Here is a 14,828-nt window from a genome sequence, read left to right as displayed (position 1 = left end):
ACTGTACCTCACAGATCGCTGACACTTTGTCTCTCTTAGGGGTTTCAGTTCTGAAGTTGGGCTCATTAAGTCTGGTGTTTCTCAGGGCTCAATACTACTACATCCTTCTATTCAGCATTTACATGTTCCCACTTGGTCAGCTACTAAGATCATATGGTCAAATTGATAATTCCTTAGAAGATACTCAAATCTACATACTAAACTAAATCTATACTAAACTTGACATTGAAGTGGCTGTCTCTGCACTGTCTAATTGCATCACTGACATAAAAGCCTGGATGACTCAAAATTTCCTCCATTTAAACCGTGACAAGCCTGAAGTCACACTTCTCGGCACATGTTCATTCTTTCTCAGTCTTTTTTTCAGAATTTAGTGTTAGGGTTCAGTGATGGATGTCTACCAAGTTTCAAATGCATTTTAAAGTGGGACCTACTGTATGAAAGTACAAGCAAGATTTCCTAGAGGTAATAGAAAATCGTGCAGTAACTATTTCAAAGATTTGCTATTGTCAAAAATCAAAGAAAGGACTTTCTACTCACTTGGCTATAAAAAATAAATAATTTAAAGTTTTTGTTACATTGTCAGGCTCCACTAGGCTATTGATTAGCACTGGTCAGTGTCTAGAAGATTTTGCAAATATAGTATGTGAGTCTTCTTTGTACCACTGCTGCATTTCATGCCATTCATGTTTTTTACCCTTATAGTTCCAAGATTCTGACAACATAGAAGATAGTCATTCCATTCAGCTTTCCATCAGCTGTCACAAAAAATATTTAAAAAATGCCTGCATTTTTCATGTTGGTTGGGAACAAAAGGAAAAGAAAATCAAAATTCCAAGCATATACAGTATAACTGCTTTTAGAAAAGTGGCTAATGTAGCCACCTGAAACGACAAATAAGTTGACTAAAGAAGCTTATGAACACAATTTTTGTATGCTTTAATTAAAAAAAAAAATCCTGCAGTAAAGGCATTTAGATTCATTAGTCATCTAATATAAACAACCTCAGTGGTATCAGTTACTGGTAGTTGCCTTGGAAACCCCCCAGAAGATGAAAAGTGAAGACAAACATATATGCAAATCTAGAAATATGTGTAATGCACTCTAATGAAGGTGTTAATTGAAGGGCAGAGGAAGAAAAGAAAATTATTTTAAAGACAGTACAATTCTGCAATAAAGTCAAAAGAATGAAAACTCTTCCATTTCCAAGAAAAAACAATGAACTGCACTTCGCAGCTCTCGTTAAGTGATACAAGATGACAAAATCCAAAACTGGTAAAAAGACTCACAAAAAGATTTTTGCAGAGCAATCTTTTCAAGTGATATTTTTTTGCAACATTTTCTAGCGTGTTCGTCTCCCCTCTTAACTCTGCCACTTTGTACTCAAAAATACTACATTGGCGATTTTCAAAACTGGTCTTGGCAGATCCCTTTGCCTTCTTATTTCTGCTTAAACCAAGCTTTCGATTGCATAATTTAACACTTTAATTTCACATTTTTATAATTAATTGTCCGTTGAAAAGCAATAAAAGGCCCAGTTAAGCACATTATTGTTTCCATTAATACGTCAGTTGGACAACTATCAGCTCACTTGGCATGAAAACCAGAAGACTCAGAGATACTACAGAACCAGAGTAGAAAACCCCAGTATTTAACTGAAAAAGATTTCCCTTGGTTCCCAATCAATTATTTAATAGTTCTGCTTTCCGTAAATTTACTGACTGCCACACTTTGAAAGCACTTCACCCATACTACACTAGTTTTGTTTTAAGTTACAGTATAAAACCTCCAAAAGCTGTATACTGTAGTTGTACAGCTTATTGGTTTTTATTTGCTTTTAAAGCAAGGAAGATTAACAATAAATCTTAGTCTGCATATACAGTATGTGAGCTGATTTTGTACTGAAACCTGAAAAATGTTGGCAAAGGAAAATAATTTAAAATGATGTCCAGCAGTTTGTCAGCAGGGGAATCATTCTTACCTCTAACACAATGCTCATGCCCACAATCATTGAGTACATGTCATATTTCCCCAGCTGCTTACTGAGGGATTCACTCATTGACTTTAAGGCATCCATGTACTGCTTCAGCACTTTCTTTCCCATGTTGCTCAGGACCTCTGACGTATTCCCTTCTAAATAAAGCTTCATCCAGCTGCCATGGGACTTCTCAGCTATTCTGAACTGCTCATATCCTGGATCTGTGAAGGTGAGAAATATGACACACATCACAAAGGAGACAAACAATTACCAAGAAAAGACTTTGAAAGTGGAAAAATACTGTAACACCAGTATGATTATCATTTCCACAAAGGAAGCTGGACATTCATAAAACTCCCTTCAAAATGCATGGACAAAAAAATCAGTGACCTAATTTCTCACTTACTCCTCACGAGTGTTAATAAGAAAACAAATCAAAAACAACATAAAGTATCATCATTTAGATTGTTCATTGTACATCAATATACAGTATGCCTGCATTCAGCCTGCAATATATTCCACAGAATACAGCAGGCTAAGATATTGAGAAAATAAGGTTAAAAGATCAACTTTCTTTGCTTCACTGAACATTATTTGCTATGCTGTTACTAGAGCTCTGTGTGAGTGTTATGTTTTGATAAATATTTGAACACAACTACCCCGTAAATTATACTTGGTATACCTTACAGGCATTTAATAACCCGACTTTCTTGGTCAAGCAAATTTGCCTCTGAGTCCAAGCAATCTCTCTCTCAACGGAAAAGCATTTATGGCCAAAGATTTTTTTCTTTTCCACAAAATGCACCCCTGTGTGAAATACACTTTAAAATCATCAATCTCATTGCAGGATTAAAACAAAATCCATAAGGAAATTTTACCTACAAGCATTCAAACACACTATCATGTGAAGATTTTTAAGATAGTCCTCTGCATTGAGTATGTATCTCTCCCTTAGGAAAGCTATTTGCATTTACTTTGCAGTACTTGCTTTTCTTTGTGTAGTATTTTTCAGACTTATTCATTTATTTTCAGACAGTATTGATTTATAAAATGGATATTCTGGGGGACAAGCCCCACTATAAGTCACTTTTAAAGGCTGCATCTGGTATTATACTCCTGCATAAACAACTGTTATTAGTGGGAAATGAGCAGAAGATATTCTAAATTGGAGAAAAGCCTTTAATACCAAAAGAAAAACAAAAAGTATATAAAAAAACAATAGACATGCAAAATGTATATAATTTCTATGTAAAAAAGAGATGCTTAAAATGTCTGTCAATGCAATTATGCGTTAAGATGAAATGTCCACTTAATCAAAACAGTACTTGAGGGAGATAAGATCCTATTCATTTTGGAGCATCCAGATCGGAAGAGGGAATTAACTCTTGTTTATTTTGAAGGTAGTTTTATCACTCTTGGCCTGTGTTGGCATTATATAGGATATCTTAGTACTGGGTTAGCAGTCTGAGTTTGTCTGGTTAGTCATGACATAGGCCACTGAGATGTCTTGTTTGTAAATAGGATAACTTATACATTGGTTTGTGTGTTGCTTAGGGTGTCTTACTGTCATTAACAAATAATTAATATTTGTTTAACCCAGTGTGCCTAATTTATTACTCTTTTGCCAAAGCTTTGTCAGAGAAGAAAGAGAGAGTGCCTCCAATTATACCAACCACTCAGGTATATTTTTGACATATTTTTACAATTTGGGGAGTTATTAATTATCAATTATCTTGCTTTGTATTTTCCATAAGTCTCTATTTTCCCGACCCTATATTATTTACAGTGCTGTTCAGGAGTAATATAAACTAAATCTACCTTGCCTAGTTTTCGTAATGGAATAAAAAAAACAACAAATATAAATAAATATTCCAAACAGTTAGATAAACAAATATATATATATATTTCAGAACAGATTCACCCCAAAGGCTAGAAAGTAGTGACTGAATACATAAACTAAGAAAATATACTGGAAAAATTCATGAAATGATTTAATAGAACAGGATCCAATTAATAAAGGAGTATAATGAATTGCAAGCTGTGGTTTAAGAGGATATTAGAAAGATTGAGAGAGAGAATATGGCAATAGAGACTAAAATAATATATTTGCAGCATTACAACAGCAGAAGAACAGTAAAGGACTCAGAAAGCAAATGGCTTCAGAGATAAAATGGTAAATGTCTAGACAATGAAAGCAAAATCACTTGATGTATTAAATCTAAATTGCACTTATTCTTATTTTAGGCATTAAGGTTTTATGCTTTTTTGTTAATGGGTTCATTAGCACATTTCCTGTGTGGGACAATAAAATCATACGAGAGAAGATATTTAATGTAGACAACTGGATATACAGTACATGAATGTAGCAACAAAAGCTATAAGTAGATTATAAGAAATTCTCTTTTTGAAGGAGTTATAAAAACTCCTTATAAAAAAAACTTGGGTATCTACTGACACATCATTTTCATTGTCCTGACACAAAAAAGTCAGTATATTGTTCGGATATATACAGTACTGTATTTAAAAGGCATAGAACTTAAATCAAGGGATATTATGCTATATTTATTCATACCAAGATGCCATTTATGTTACTGTACACAAATTTGGTCACTAAGCTATATAAAATATTGCTGCTTTGGAATGAGTGCACAGAAGAGAAAGCAGATGCAATTCTAGGCTCAAAATCAAAAATGAAACATAAACCAGAAGACAAATATGGGAAAATAAGGCAGGTGGTTTTAAACGTGAGAACAGGTTATCATTTTACAACTGTTACAACTTGGCACAAGCTACCTTGGCATGATGCTGAAGATAACACCCTGATTTCTTTCAAGAAGTGGCCAGATGAGATCATCCTACCAATTAACTAGTATGTAACCAAACGAGTCTCCTCCTACACTTTCATCATTCGCCTTTGTTAATTCACTGTTGGATGACAACATCGCCAAGAATCTTCTATGCACTTCAGTTTTAATCTGTCTACATTCACAATCTATTAGTCCAGCAAATTTCTTGATTTTATCAAGTCAGGTCATCTTCTTGGTTGCTTACTCTAGACAAGAGAGTCATATCCATTTTGCTACTTTTATTTGCTGTTCTCCAGTAATGAGAAACACTTGAGAATGAATTCATACATTTCATTCTACCTTTTTAATTTGCACTATATAACACTATACACTATGCTAGAGAAATGTGGGATTATATCAGACTTCCTGAATTGTTCTTCCTTGTGCTCTATGTGATGCTTTACGTGTGTGCACTGAACTCTCAGAGCACCAGTTAGATTACAAAATAAGCTGAAGGGAGGGCCAGTGCCTGGGGCCTGATGTCCTGTCCACTCCAGATGCTTAAGCTTGGCTCACACAAAAGCACTCATGTTCAGCATCTGCCCTGTAGTTTCAGTTCCCAATTAACAGTGATGAAGTGCCAGACTATCATCTCTGCTCTGGAAAGAGAGCTGAGACAGTGCCAAGTTACAGCTGCAGAGCTTGTTCTCCTGCAAATAAGGACAGCGTCATCCCAAGTCCTACAATACCTTCTCTCAGAGTGCAGATTGCCAACAGAATACATTTTTACTAGCTTCTGTAGCACAAGGCTGGGCTCTGTCATTTCCTTTTGGTTTTACAGATTAATGTTCAGTGGTCCAAGATAAAGCTTTAAAAATAGATTTTAAAGCAGTAATTCAGTTTTTCATATCCAGAGGATACATTATCATATTTCAGAAGAAAGAAAAACAAGAATATAATACCTACAAAGACTGACATTACTTGATTTAAGAGGCATCATGTTCACTGCAATGAATGCATTTACACAAATATGTTTTCTTTACAGGGTCCGAGTTGTAATTTTGTAAAGTATACTGAAGAAAAATAGATGATGACAGTGTATTTGACTATAATCTATATTGTTATGAATAATGCAATTTAAAAACATTTATCAGTGACCTGTAATTATATTAAATGTCAATGGAATTATTTCTTCATTCTCTAGAATGGAAAAAATGAGAAAAACAAACAGGGTTTGAAATTATTTTTTTCTGAAATCAAAATGGAATGCGAAGCTGCTAGGGTGCCATGGTGATGTACAGGTTTTTGCTGGAGCCCTGGTTTGAAGTTCTGGAGTGCTATCTGTGAGGAGTTCACATGTTCTCCCTGTGTTTACATTGGTTTTACTCTGGGTGCAGTTTTCTCCCACAGTCCGAAGACTTCCTGGCAGGTTAACTGATGTTTGGGAAATTGGATTGACTGTGAGTGTGTCTGTTACTGTGTCCGTGTGTGCCCTGTGATGGACTGGCAAGCCTGTCCAGGGCATATCCTGCCTTGCATCCAATTCTTCCTAGGGCAGGATCCAGGCTACTATAAATCAGAATCCGATAAGTGGATATTGAAAGTGATGTGATGTGATAAAATAGCTGTATCACAAAACTTACAATATAAGGTCCCATCATTGACAGAACAAATGTGGTCAGATACACATAACATAACAAGAAACAGAACTCCCATCTGTAGTTATGTTTCTCAGCAGATGTGTTTAGCGAAGCTTGGCCTTATGTCCTGGCATTAAAGAGCCTGGACTAAGCCATTAATCAACTATGGAGAGGGATTCTCCAAATGGTGAAACATAATTGGTTGGGTGAATGGCTGTGAGCATTGAGAGCTGTGCCACTAACCTCATCAAGTCTGCAGTGCTCACCATGCATCTCACAAGGTGTAAAATAGCTCTGTCAGAGGAATTGTTGGAGAAACTGGGCAGCATAAACAAGAAGATAATTAGCGATTTCAAGCAATTTTCGGAGGACTTTAATCAATTACAGAGTAAATCAAATTATAATACATTTGATAAATGATGCATGTGTGTTTTGATTACTTAATAAATCCTTATTTACCCAAACGGGAAGATTAAACTACTATCTGGGTTACTCATGTTTCGTGTTTCACTGAAGAAATAGCCATCAACTAATAGGATATTCACATCCAAGACAGAAAGCCGGGTATTTATAGAATTTTTAGATCAGAAATGTTATATCTCTGTTCCCTCTCTTTAGGAGAACAGTGTCTCCTTTCCTTTCTCTTTTATTGAAAACCTTGCGGAGGCACTGACAACTGAGCTGAGAGTTTTGGTAGCAATCACACTATTTCAATTAGCAGGACTATAGCAGGACTATTCCCCTTCATTTAGAAGAGTAGCCACCAACCAATGAGACAGTATAATAATGTGAAATGCTGGCAAAAGTGGACCATGGCCAGAAAGCCTCACTGTCTCTTAGACAGAGCCCACTGAGTAGCTCAAGGGACCAGCTACAGGTATATCCATGAGGTGCTGTAGAATCTCAAAGAACCATGTGGAATAGCTCAGCTAGCTGCAGAACAGATGGTGGAAATAAATGTAAAGAGTAAATGTAAAGAGAAGAGCATTTGCGGTGTGTAGTATATATAAAGGTGCACAGAGGAGCACAATATATGAAAATAAAGAGGCACACTGAGGCTTTGAGGTGTTCTGGGAGCTCCAAAGTGCATGGAGAATGGAGAGGAGGGGTTTCATGGGGAAATCGATGGGCACAAATAATAAAAGCAGCATTTTAGAACTTTTATTATAATTAGGTCAGCCTGAGATGAATGTTAAAGTATCAGACATGATTTAAATGATCTAAATGAGAAGGACTACCTTCATCACAGTATAAATGATGAGTTAGCTGCAGTCAGACTACTTTTCCATTCCTGGTAGTTTATGCTGCAGTGTCTGACTTTACTAATGACTTACATGAAGGGATAATGAAGGAATCAAGCATTCAGCAAAATCCACGAGTATCAGATCAAGAGCATGTCACATATACATGAAAAAAATTACCAAAGTTAGAACCAGAAGCCAAATTGTATATTTTGTGGTACATTTAAGAGGAACTCCCAGTTAATATATTTAATGTTGAATAAAAGCATAATGTACTACAATTGAAACGTATTCAGATTTCTTCTGTATTCTAATTGGATAATTACAGCCAAGGTTTTAGCAATCTGACAACTGATCACAGCTGCTGTAACATTTCTTTCTTTCAGGCAGTATATTTACAGCTATTAAAGACAAAGATCAATCTAATCAGCAAAGTTACCATGCAGTGACAGAGAAAAGTCTAATTAATGCATGTCAAGGTTAAGCAATTAACATAAACCTGAATACTATGCAATTTAAGATACTGCACATGTTCTAATGGTCGCTGGAGTAATTTTAGTTTACTGCAGAGGTTCTTGGCAAGATTTTACATTGCCAATTTCTTACACAACAGTCTCTGAATGCTTTGAGATTCCTTCCTCACTACTCATTTGATTTCAAGTGAAACAGATGCTAGTCAATATTCTGCACCAATCATAAAGCCTCTGGAAAGTGTCGAATATCTAAAGCCTCTGGAAAGTGTCAAATATATGATTAATATCCTCAATATTTCCAGTTTTATGAAAATAAAAGGTTATATCACATTAATGCTACAATATGCTCAGGCTTTGCATGTAACATACCTAATTACACCTCTATTTGATTGTCCTTGGTTTTACCATAACAGGAATGTGCTTTACTAAAACACTGTCCTGTAACTAAATGTGTGAGGAGGAAGTATTTTTATTTTTAATTTAGATTTTTTCAGCAAATATCATGGCACACAATATTTTTACAATTGACTGTGAGGAAACAATACTACTCTAAACGTTGGCCCTCCAGCCTCTCAAGATTATTCTCACATGCATCACATGTTCATTTTTGTCTGTTAACTAGACTGTAGGTATAGAACAGAAAACAAAAAACAGCAAGAAAAAAGGAAATTTTGATGAAATGTACAGTATTCACGTTATCCAATGTCTTTGAAGCATAAACTGTTTTCTAAGGATTATCATCTACTTGCCCATTTCATATTTTCAAACATTATTATCTTCACTGTTCACAAAGTAAGAAACAGAAACAGAAATTGTTTTGGATTTTAGTAGTTTAAAGCTAAGGAAACATTAAAGTGAAAGGCTTGCTCAATGAAATAAAATGAAAAACTACATGAGTGTCTGTCATCAGTTAATTTATAATGGAACAAACTTTCAGTAAAGTATTGTACATCTACATAAAGTCACAACATTAAATAGTAAGAAGGAAATAAATATCATATTTACAAAGCAAAGTTCTATAAAGATAGTTTCTAACCAGTATGTATTGCATGAAAGAAATAATTATCCATAATTGTGTCTTAATTTTTGAAGAATGTTGAAAAATAATGTTTTTGATATGGAAGACAACCTTCATAATTTTCCCGCTGTGAGAAGTAGCAGGGGTTTCTGAAAGACAATTGCACTGCATGGAACTGCCATACTGCTAAAAGTCTCCAGAACTTAATTTTCCCTCAGTGTGCACTCTGTAAGCTGAAACAAAAAAAATCAATCACCATGCTGTGAGAAAAGAGGCGACATACAAGAACATTAAACAGCAATTTAAAGTGGGGAAGTTACCTCTAACCTCCTTCTCATTTAAATCTGAACTGCATTTAGAAGAGCAGAATTGTTCTTTTCTTATGGCTAAAATGCCAAGAGCCTGATGCAATTATCATTTACTCTTGAATAAGAAAATCAATGAAAGATAAACTTCTGAAGTAGAGAAACTAAAATCATAACAGTACTGCATTTCTGAGAATTTTACTATAGTAGCTCTTGGATCTGTGATCGAAAGGATCATTATCTTGAAGTGCAGACACACTCAGAATTATGTAAACTAGCTGTAGAATAGTAGGATATTTCCACAGTTTGACAGACTTCCCAAAAATATCACAGCTAACATAATTAACTGTGGTAGAATAAGGCACTGTGATATGGAATGTGTAGTTCATCCTACTCAATCCATTTTCCTCTGTGTCAATTTTGCTTCATTAAAGGCACCGAATTGACCAGAGTTTCTTCTGGGTCTCAAACACCTGCTGACAGCACGTTTCAGACTTAATACAGATTCTGCAACCAGTAGGAGGGCAAGTGCTTTGATTTAATCTGATCCTAGGTTTAGCCAGACACCATAGCACTTTTGGGGGTAGTGGTGAAGCTGTAATAATATATCATACCTGACTGTAATTGTTTGTAATTTTATTTTAAACCATTTAAAAATGAATGGGAAGAAAACTGCAAATGAGCAGTGATTTGTCTTTTCTGGGAGCACAAGTCTTGGAAGTACAATCAGAAAAATGGTGGAAAGCCTCACCTACGGAATTAACTTGCAAAAAGTTTCTTCACAGTCCCAGTGAAAGGAACACCATCTCTGCCTTTTCTCACATTGGCAAATGTGATTCCAAAGTAAGAGAATCAGAACTTTTTAGACTGGTTTGATTTTGTACAAACTGGCTTCTACCTTTTTTTTAAACATGAATTTTTCAGGAGTGTGCTTTATAACAAACTGCCTCCAGTAATTGTGCAGTTTAGGCATGCACATGAAATCACAACACTGTAGCAAAATGTCTTAAATTTTTTAATTTTAATAAAATATAAAAGTAAGTGCAAAACATTCACTGGTTAATTTGACTCATGATATTATAAAGCCATAATAGAAAATGTAATACAGTATGTACCCATCCATCATCAGAAAGGTTATCCTGGTGCAGGTGACAGCAAACCAGAACTTATTCCAGAAGCATAGCCCATAAGGTGGAACTAAGAGCACATGACTGACAAAGGATGCCAGTCCTGTCACACAAAAAAAGGGAAAATTTAGAATATCTAATCTACAGGTTTATGAGAAGAGAAAATCAGGGCACATGGTAAAAATCCTCATAAAAACCATGAAGAATATGTAAAGCTCCAGACCGCCAGGAGCTAACAGACATAAATGAACTGTGGACACTGGAGCTGTGAGGCACAAGTGACAACCAACACAGTACATTGACACTCAGCATTGTAAGACTGTAATAAAACTGCATCTTCTAAGCATTACTCAATAAATAAAACATTTTGAGATATGATAATTACATTTTATCAGCACTGCATTTCTTAGTGAAAAATAATAACTCTTGCTTTCTATTGCAAACCATGTTTTGTGACATTATGGGGGAATTACAAGTCACTGTAACACAATATCTCTAGTTTCTAACATCGTATTAGATATTATAAAGCTACGGGGTTCACGTGGGCGCCCTCGCCGCTGCCGCATCAGGTTGGCCCCCCCACCGTCGGGGACTCGAACCCGGGCCTCCGGCGTCACTCAACAGGGACCCAGCCTCTTGAGCCAAAGGGAAATCTCCCTTCAGCCCGGCGGCTGCGGTCCCTGCTATCCACAGGGAAGGGCGGTGACGTCACCACTCTGGTAAGCCGGCTCTCACAAGCAATGGAGGCCGTATGCGTTACACTCTCCCCCACTTAACTCACCATCCTCGGCGAAGGACTATCCCACCCCGCTTCTGACACCAATGTAATGCTACGGGGTTCACGTGGGCGCCCTCGCTGCTGCCGCATCAGGTTGGCCCCCCCACCGTTGGGGACTCGAACCCAGACCTCCGGTGTCACTCAACAGGGACCCAGCCTCTTGAGCCAAAGGGAAATCTCCCATCAGCCCGGCGGCTGCGGTCCCTGCTATTCATAGGGAAAGGAAGTGAGGTCACAGCTCTGGTAAGCCGGCTCTCACAAGCAATGGAGGCCATATGCGTTACAGTATATTACTTAAGTTAATATAAAAAGCAAGTCTTCTAACATCTAGGAGACCAGCCAGCCACACAGAAAGATGCACATAATGGACCTTTCTTTTAGGCCTTCAGGTTGCTCGAGGAGAAGATTGGAAACAGATAAACATTTCCTTTACTGCAGCAGGAGCTGAAGACAAATCATTGTCAGGTTAGGTTTTGTAAGTGTTTGATCTTCGAGACGCCTACTTTAGGTCTACTTTACTCACCCTTTCTGACAGTCCCTGATCCTGGCTGACAATGCATTAAGGCCAGAGGCCAGAGAATGAGTCCAATCTCTTTGATCTGAAACAGGTCTAAGGACCTTGGCTGCAAAAATGCAGCTTTTCAGATGAGCTTTACTTTTCCCTTCAGGCTTAAGAACCAGAGAAACAGAATACAGAAACATCCATCCATTTTCTGACCACTTTATTCAATACAGGGTCATGGGTAAGCTGGAGCCTATCCTGGCAAGCAACTATCACAGGACATACAAACACACACTCACAGCAATGCCAATTTCCCAGAAGCCAGTTAACCTACCAGTATGTCTTTGGACTATGGGAGAAAAATATAACACCCAGAGGAAAGCAATGCAAACATGGGGAGAACATACAAACTCTAGGGCCTTAGTGCTGCTGGACAGCAATGCTAAGCACTGCGCCGCCCAATACTGAAACTGTATTTTTCTCCTTTTCGTACTCAAAGAACATATAATATTCACTTACATAGTACTTTTTACTATATAAGTCAAAATATTGACAAGGCCCAGTCTTCCTTAGCCAGTGAGATCTGATGAGATCTGAGATCAGGCTCAAAGGTGGTAAAGTTGCTAAGAAAAAACGTGCCCATGCTAATTTTAAGCATATCACATTAACTACTCCAAAGTTGCCATTGTGCAGCAATTGAGGGTTCACCCATGTGTATGACTGTACATCAGGTATATATGGGAGGTCAGCAAGAAAACCCATTACTAGTGTAAAAATAGCTGCAGTCTGGCCTTTAAAATCTATAACTCATTTCTGATAAAATGCAGTCTTTTGCAGTCTGCAGAAGTGCACAGTGTGAGTCAGACAAACTCAATTAAACGAAATTCACAGAAGAAAGCAAATTATACAAATTCTAAACTACTGGGATTTCGATTGAGCAGGATTCCTGCTTGTTTTTATTACAAACACTGCATGTGTTGTAAGTTTTCATACCAATCATATTTTACCAGTTTTATTGCTAATAACACTGGCGATATAACAAATCTCATGCAGTACCTTTACTGATAGTTAACAGTTTTAATAAAGAGCTTGTTAAGAAAAAATAAAGGAAAAAAAGAAGGATGTGTCCTCAAAAGTTGGTTAGTCAATACGAGTTAGTCTCGCTGTCCAAACAGGGCACAAAACATTCAGAGAGTTTTGTGTATTCATACAGTCCACAAATCCTTTTTATGTACGTTTCTCAGTCTTAAAACATGTACAGAAGACTTGCATTTGCCCCTTTTCTGTTGTTTGTATAATTTTCTAGTAGGCTAAGAAATAAACCTGGTGGAAAGTTCTTGTTATGCTTCTATAGTGTCTTATGTAAGATTGCTGAACTCTGAAAATTGTATATTTTGTATTACAAGAGGGGTCGTAACTGGTACCATGCTTTGTATGTTTTATGAGATGGTGGCACGATGCTGAGTCTAGCTAGAAGAATATAAAGAAGGGAGGAGAAAGAAGTATAGAGACAGAGAAAGCATTTATTTTCTTCTAGTTATACAGCAGGTGATATACCTTTATCCTTATTTTCTACAAAGAAAATAATTGAACACATGGAGTTAGGGTTTTTTTTTTGAAGACACAGCTCTCATTTACTGTACGTTTACAGCAGTATTGATGAAGGGAAGCAATACAACAATACCAGAAGGGCTCATAAACAGGATTAAATCAGGATGGGGATAAATTCTACCATCGATTAATATAACATAACAGAATAACTGCTTTAAAGTCATTCTAAGAACTGGCAAAATATTTAACAACTTCTTTAAATGTAGATGTTATTCTAAAATAAAATAAATACCGACATGCTGCAGAAGGTACACTTCTGGTACACTTCTGGATGTACGTCAGTGTCTTTCTTCAGTAGAACTGATAGTTGGCCATGTAAGGCAATTTATTTTTTAATTATTATTTTCTGTCTGGGAGTCCAGTGAGATGTTATTAGATGTAGTCATCCAGTTTCAGACACCTTTAGGGGTTGTCATGGCAACCAGGATACGAGAAACCATCAATTGAATTTTCTCTAGAAAAATTATCATTGTGGAAATTGCAGGGTTACTGTAAGTCATGTGACTTCTACGTATAGTATCCTTTTCAGATGGTTCTGCTCAGTTATGAGTTAAAAGGTATTGTAAGGTGCCAGAATTTCTAATATTAATTATCAACAGTGTTTAAAGTAATGAGCAAAAATGATTCAGTGGTATATTGCTGGAGGCTGATTAGAGATGGGTAGAATACTACAAAGTAAAAAAAAACTATTGCTTTCATTAGCTCATTCATTACAAATCAGAAAAGGCTTTGCTGTTGACTGCATGCTGTGATTACATTCATTTTACGCACTTAAAACATTTATTTTCTTATAGAATGATAAGATATCTTTTCCCATTACCTTAGAAGGCTCTCTCATTTCTAAATTAAATTGATAGAAACTATCATGCAGTGACAATTCATTTGAATTTATATAAAGAAGCATATAAAGAAAAAAATGTATTTTTAACTGCAACAAAGTCTTATTACTGCATATAGAAAGTTTTACAAATCTTGCTCTCTCTTTGTCTTAAAACCTGGCAACCTTAAAAGCTAATCAATCAAGGAAACAAACTGAAGTTTAAGAATCACCAGGCATCTGCAGGAGAACAATTAATTCATATTAAGAACTGAAGTCTGCCCAATACTTTCTCTGAAACAATAGTCATATGACAAGTTACCCAATTGTAATGTCACCTGATCAATGAAATTAATACAGTTAGACTTCTGTCATTAAGCCTGAATATGAATGTAAATTCAGTAGCAGCAGCTACAACCAAATTAAGTGAACTGTCTGAATTTCAATCACCTCAGTCTCACACGCAGATAGAACCCGAATAAGACCTTCTGAAAAAACTGGTGGAAAGCCACTAAAGATCAAACATACAGTAAGTAATTTTTTTGCACTGTT

General features: G+C 36.4%; 1 protein-coding gene across 1 annotated transcript in view; it reads right to left on the bottom strand.

The window, feature by feature from the left end:
* Nucleotides 1-14,828, bottom strand: part of pigg (phosphatidylinositol glycan anchor biosynthesis class G (EMM blood group)) — a 137,168-nt gene that overhangs the window by 62,698 nt on the left and 59,642 nt on the right. The window contains exon 7 of the mRNA XM_088911559.1: nucleotides 1,982-2,199. Within this exon, the coding sequence (XP_088767685.1) occupies nucleotides 1,982-2,199 (218 nt within the window). The remainder of the gene's footprint in view (nucleotides 1-1,981; nucleotides 2,200-14,828) is intronic.

The sequence above is a fragment of the Atractosteus spatula genome, chromosome 1 (assembly GCF_055471065.1).
Source record: "Atractosteus spatula isolate fAtrSpa1 chromosome 1, fAtrSpa1.hap1, whole genome shotgun sequence".
Lineage (NCBI taxonomy): Eukaryota > Metazoa > Chordata > Actinopteri > Semionotiformes > Lepisosteidae > Atractosteus > Atractosteus spatula.
Note: the sequence above shows the minus strand (reverse complement) of the source record. Positions and strands in the feature narration are given on the sequence as shown.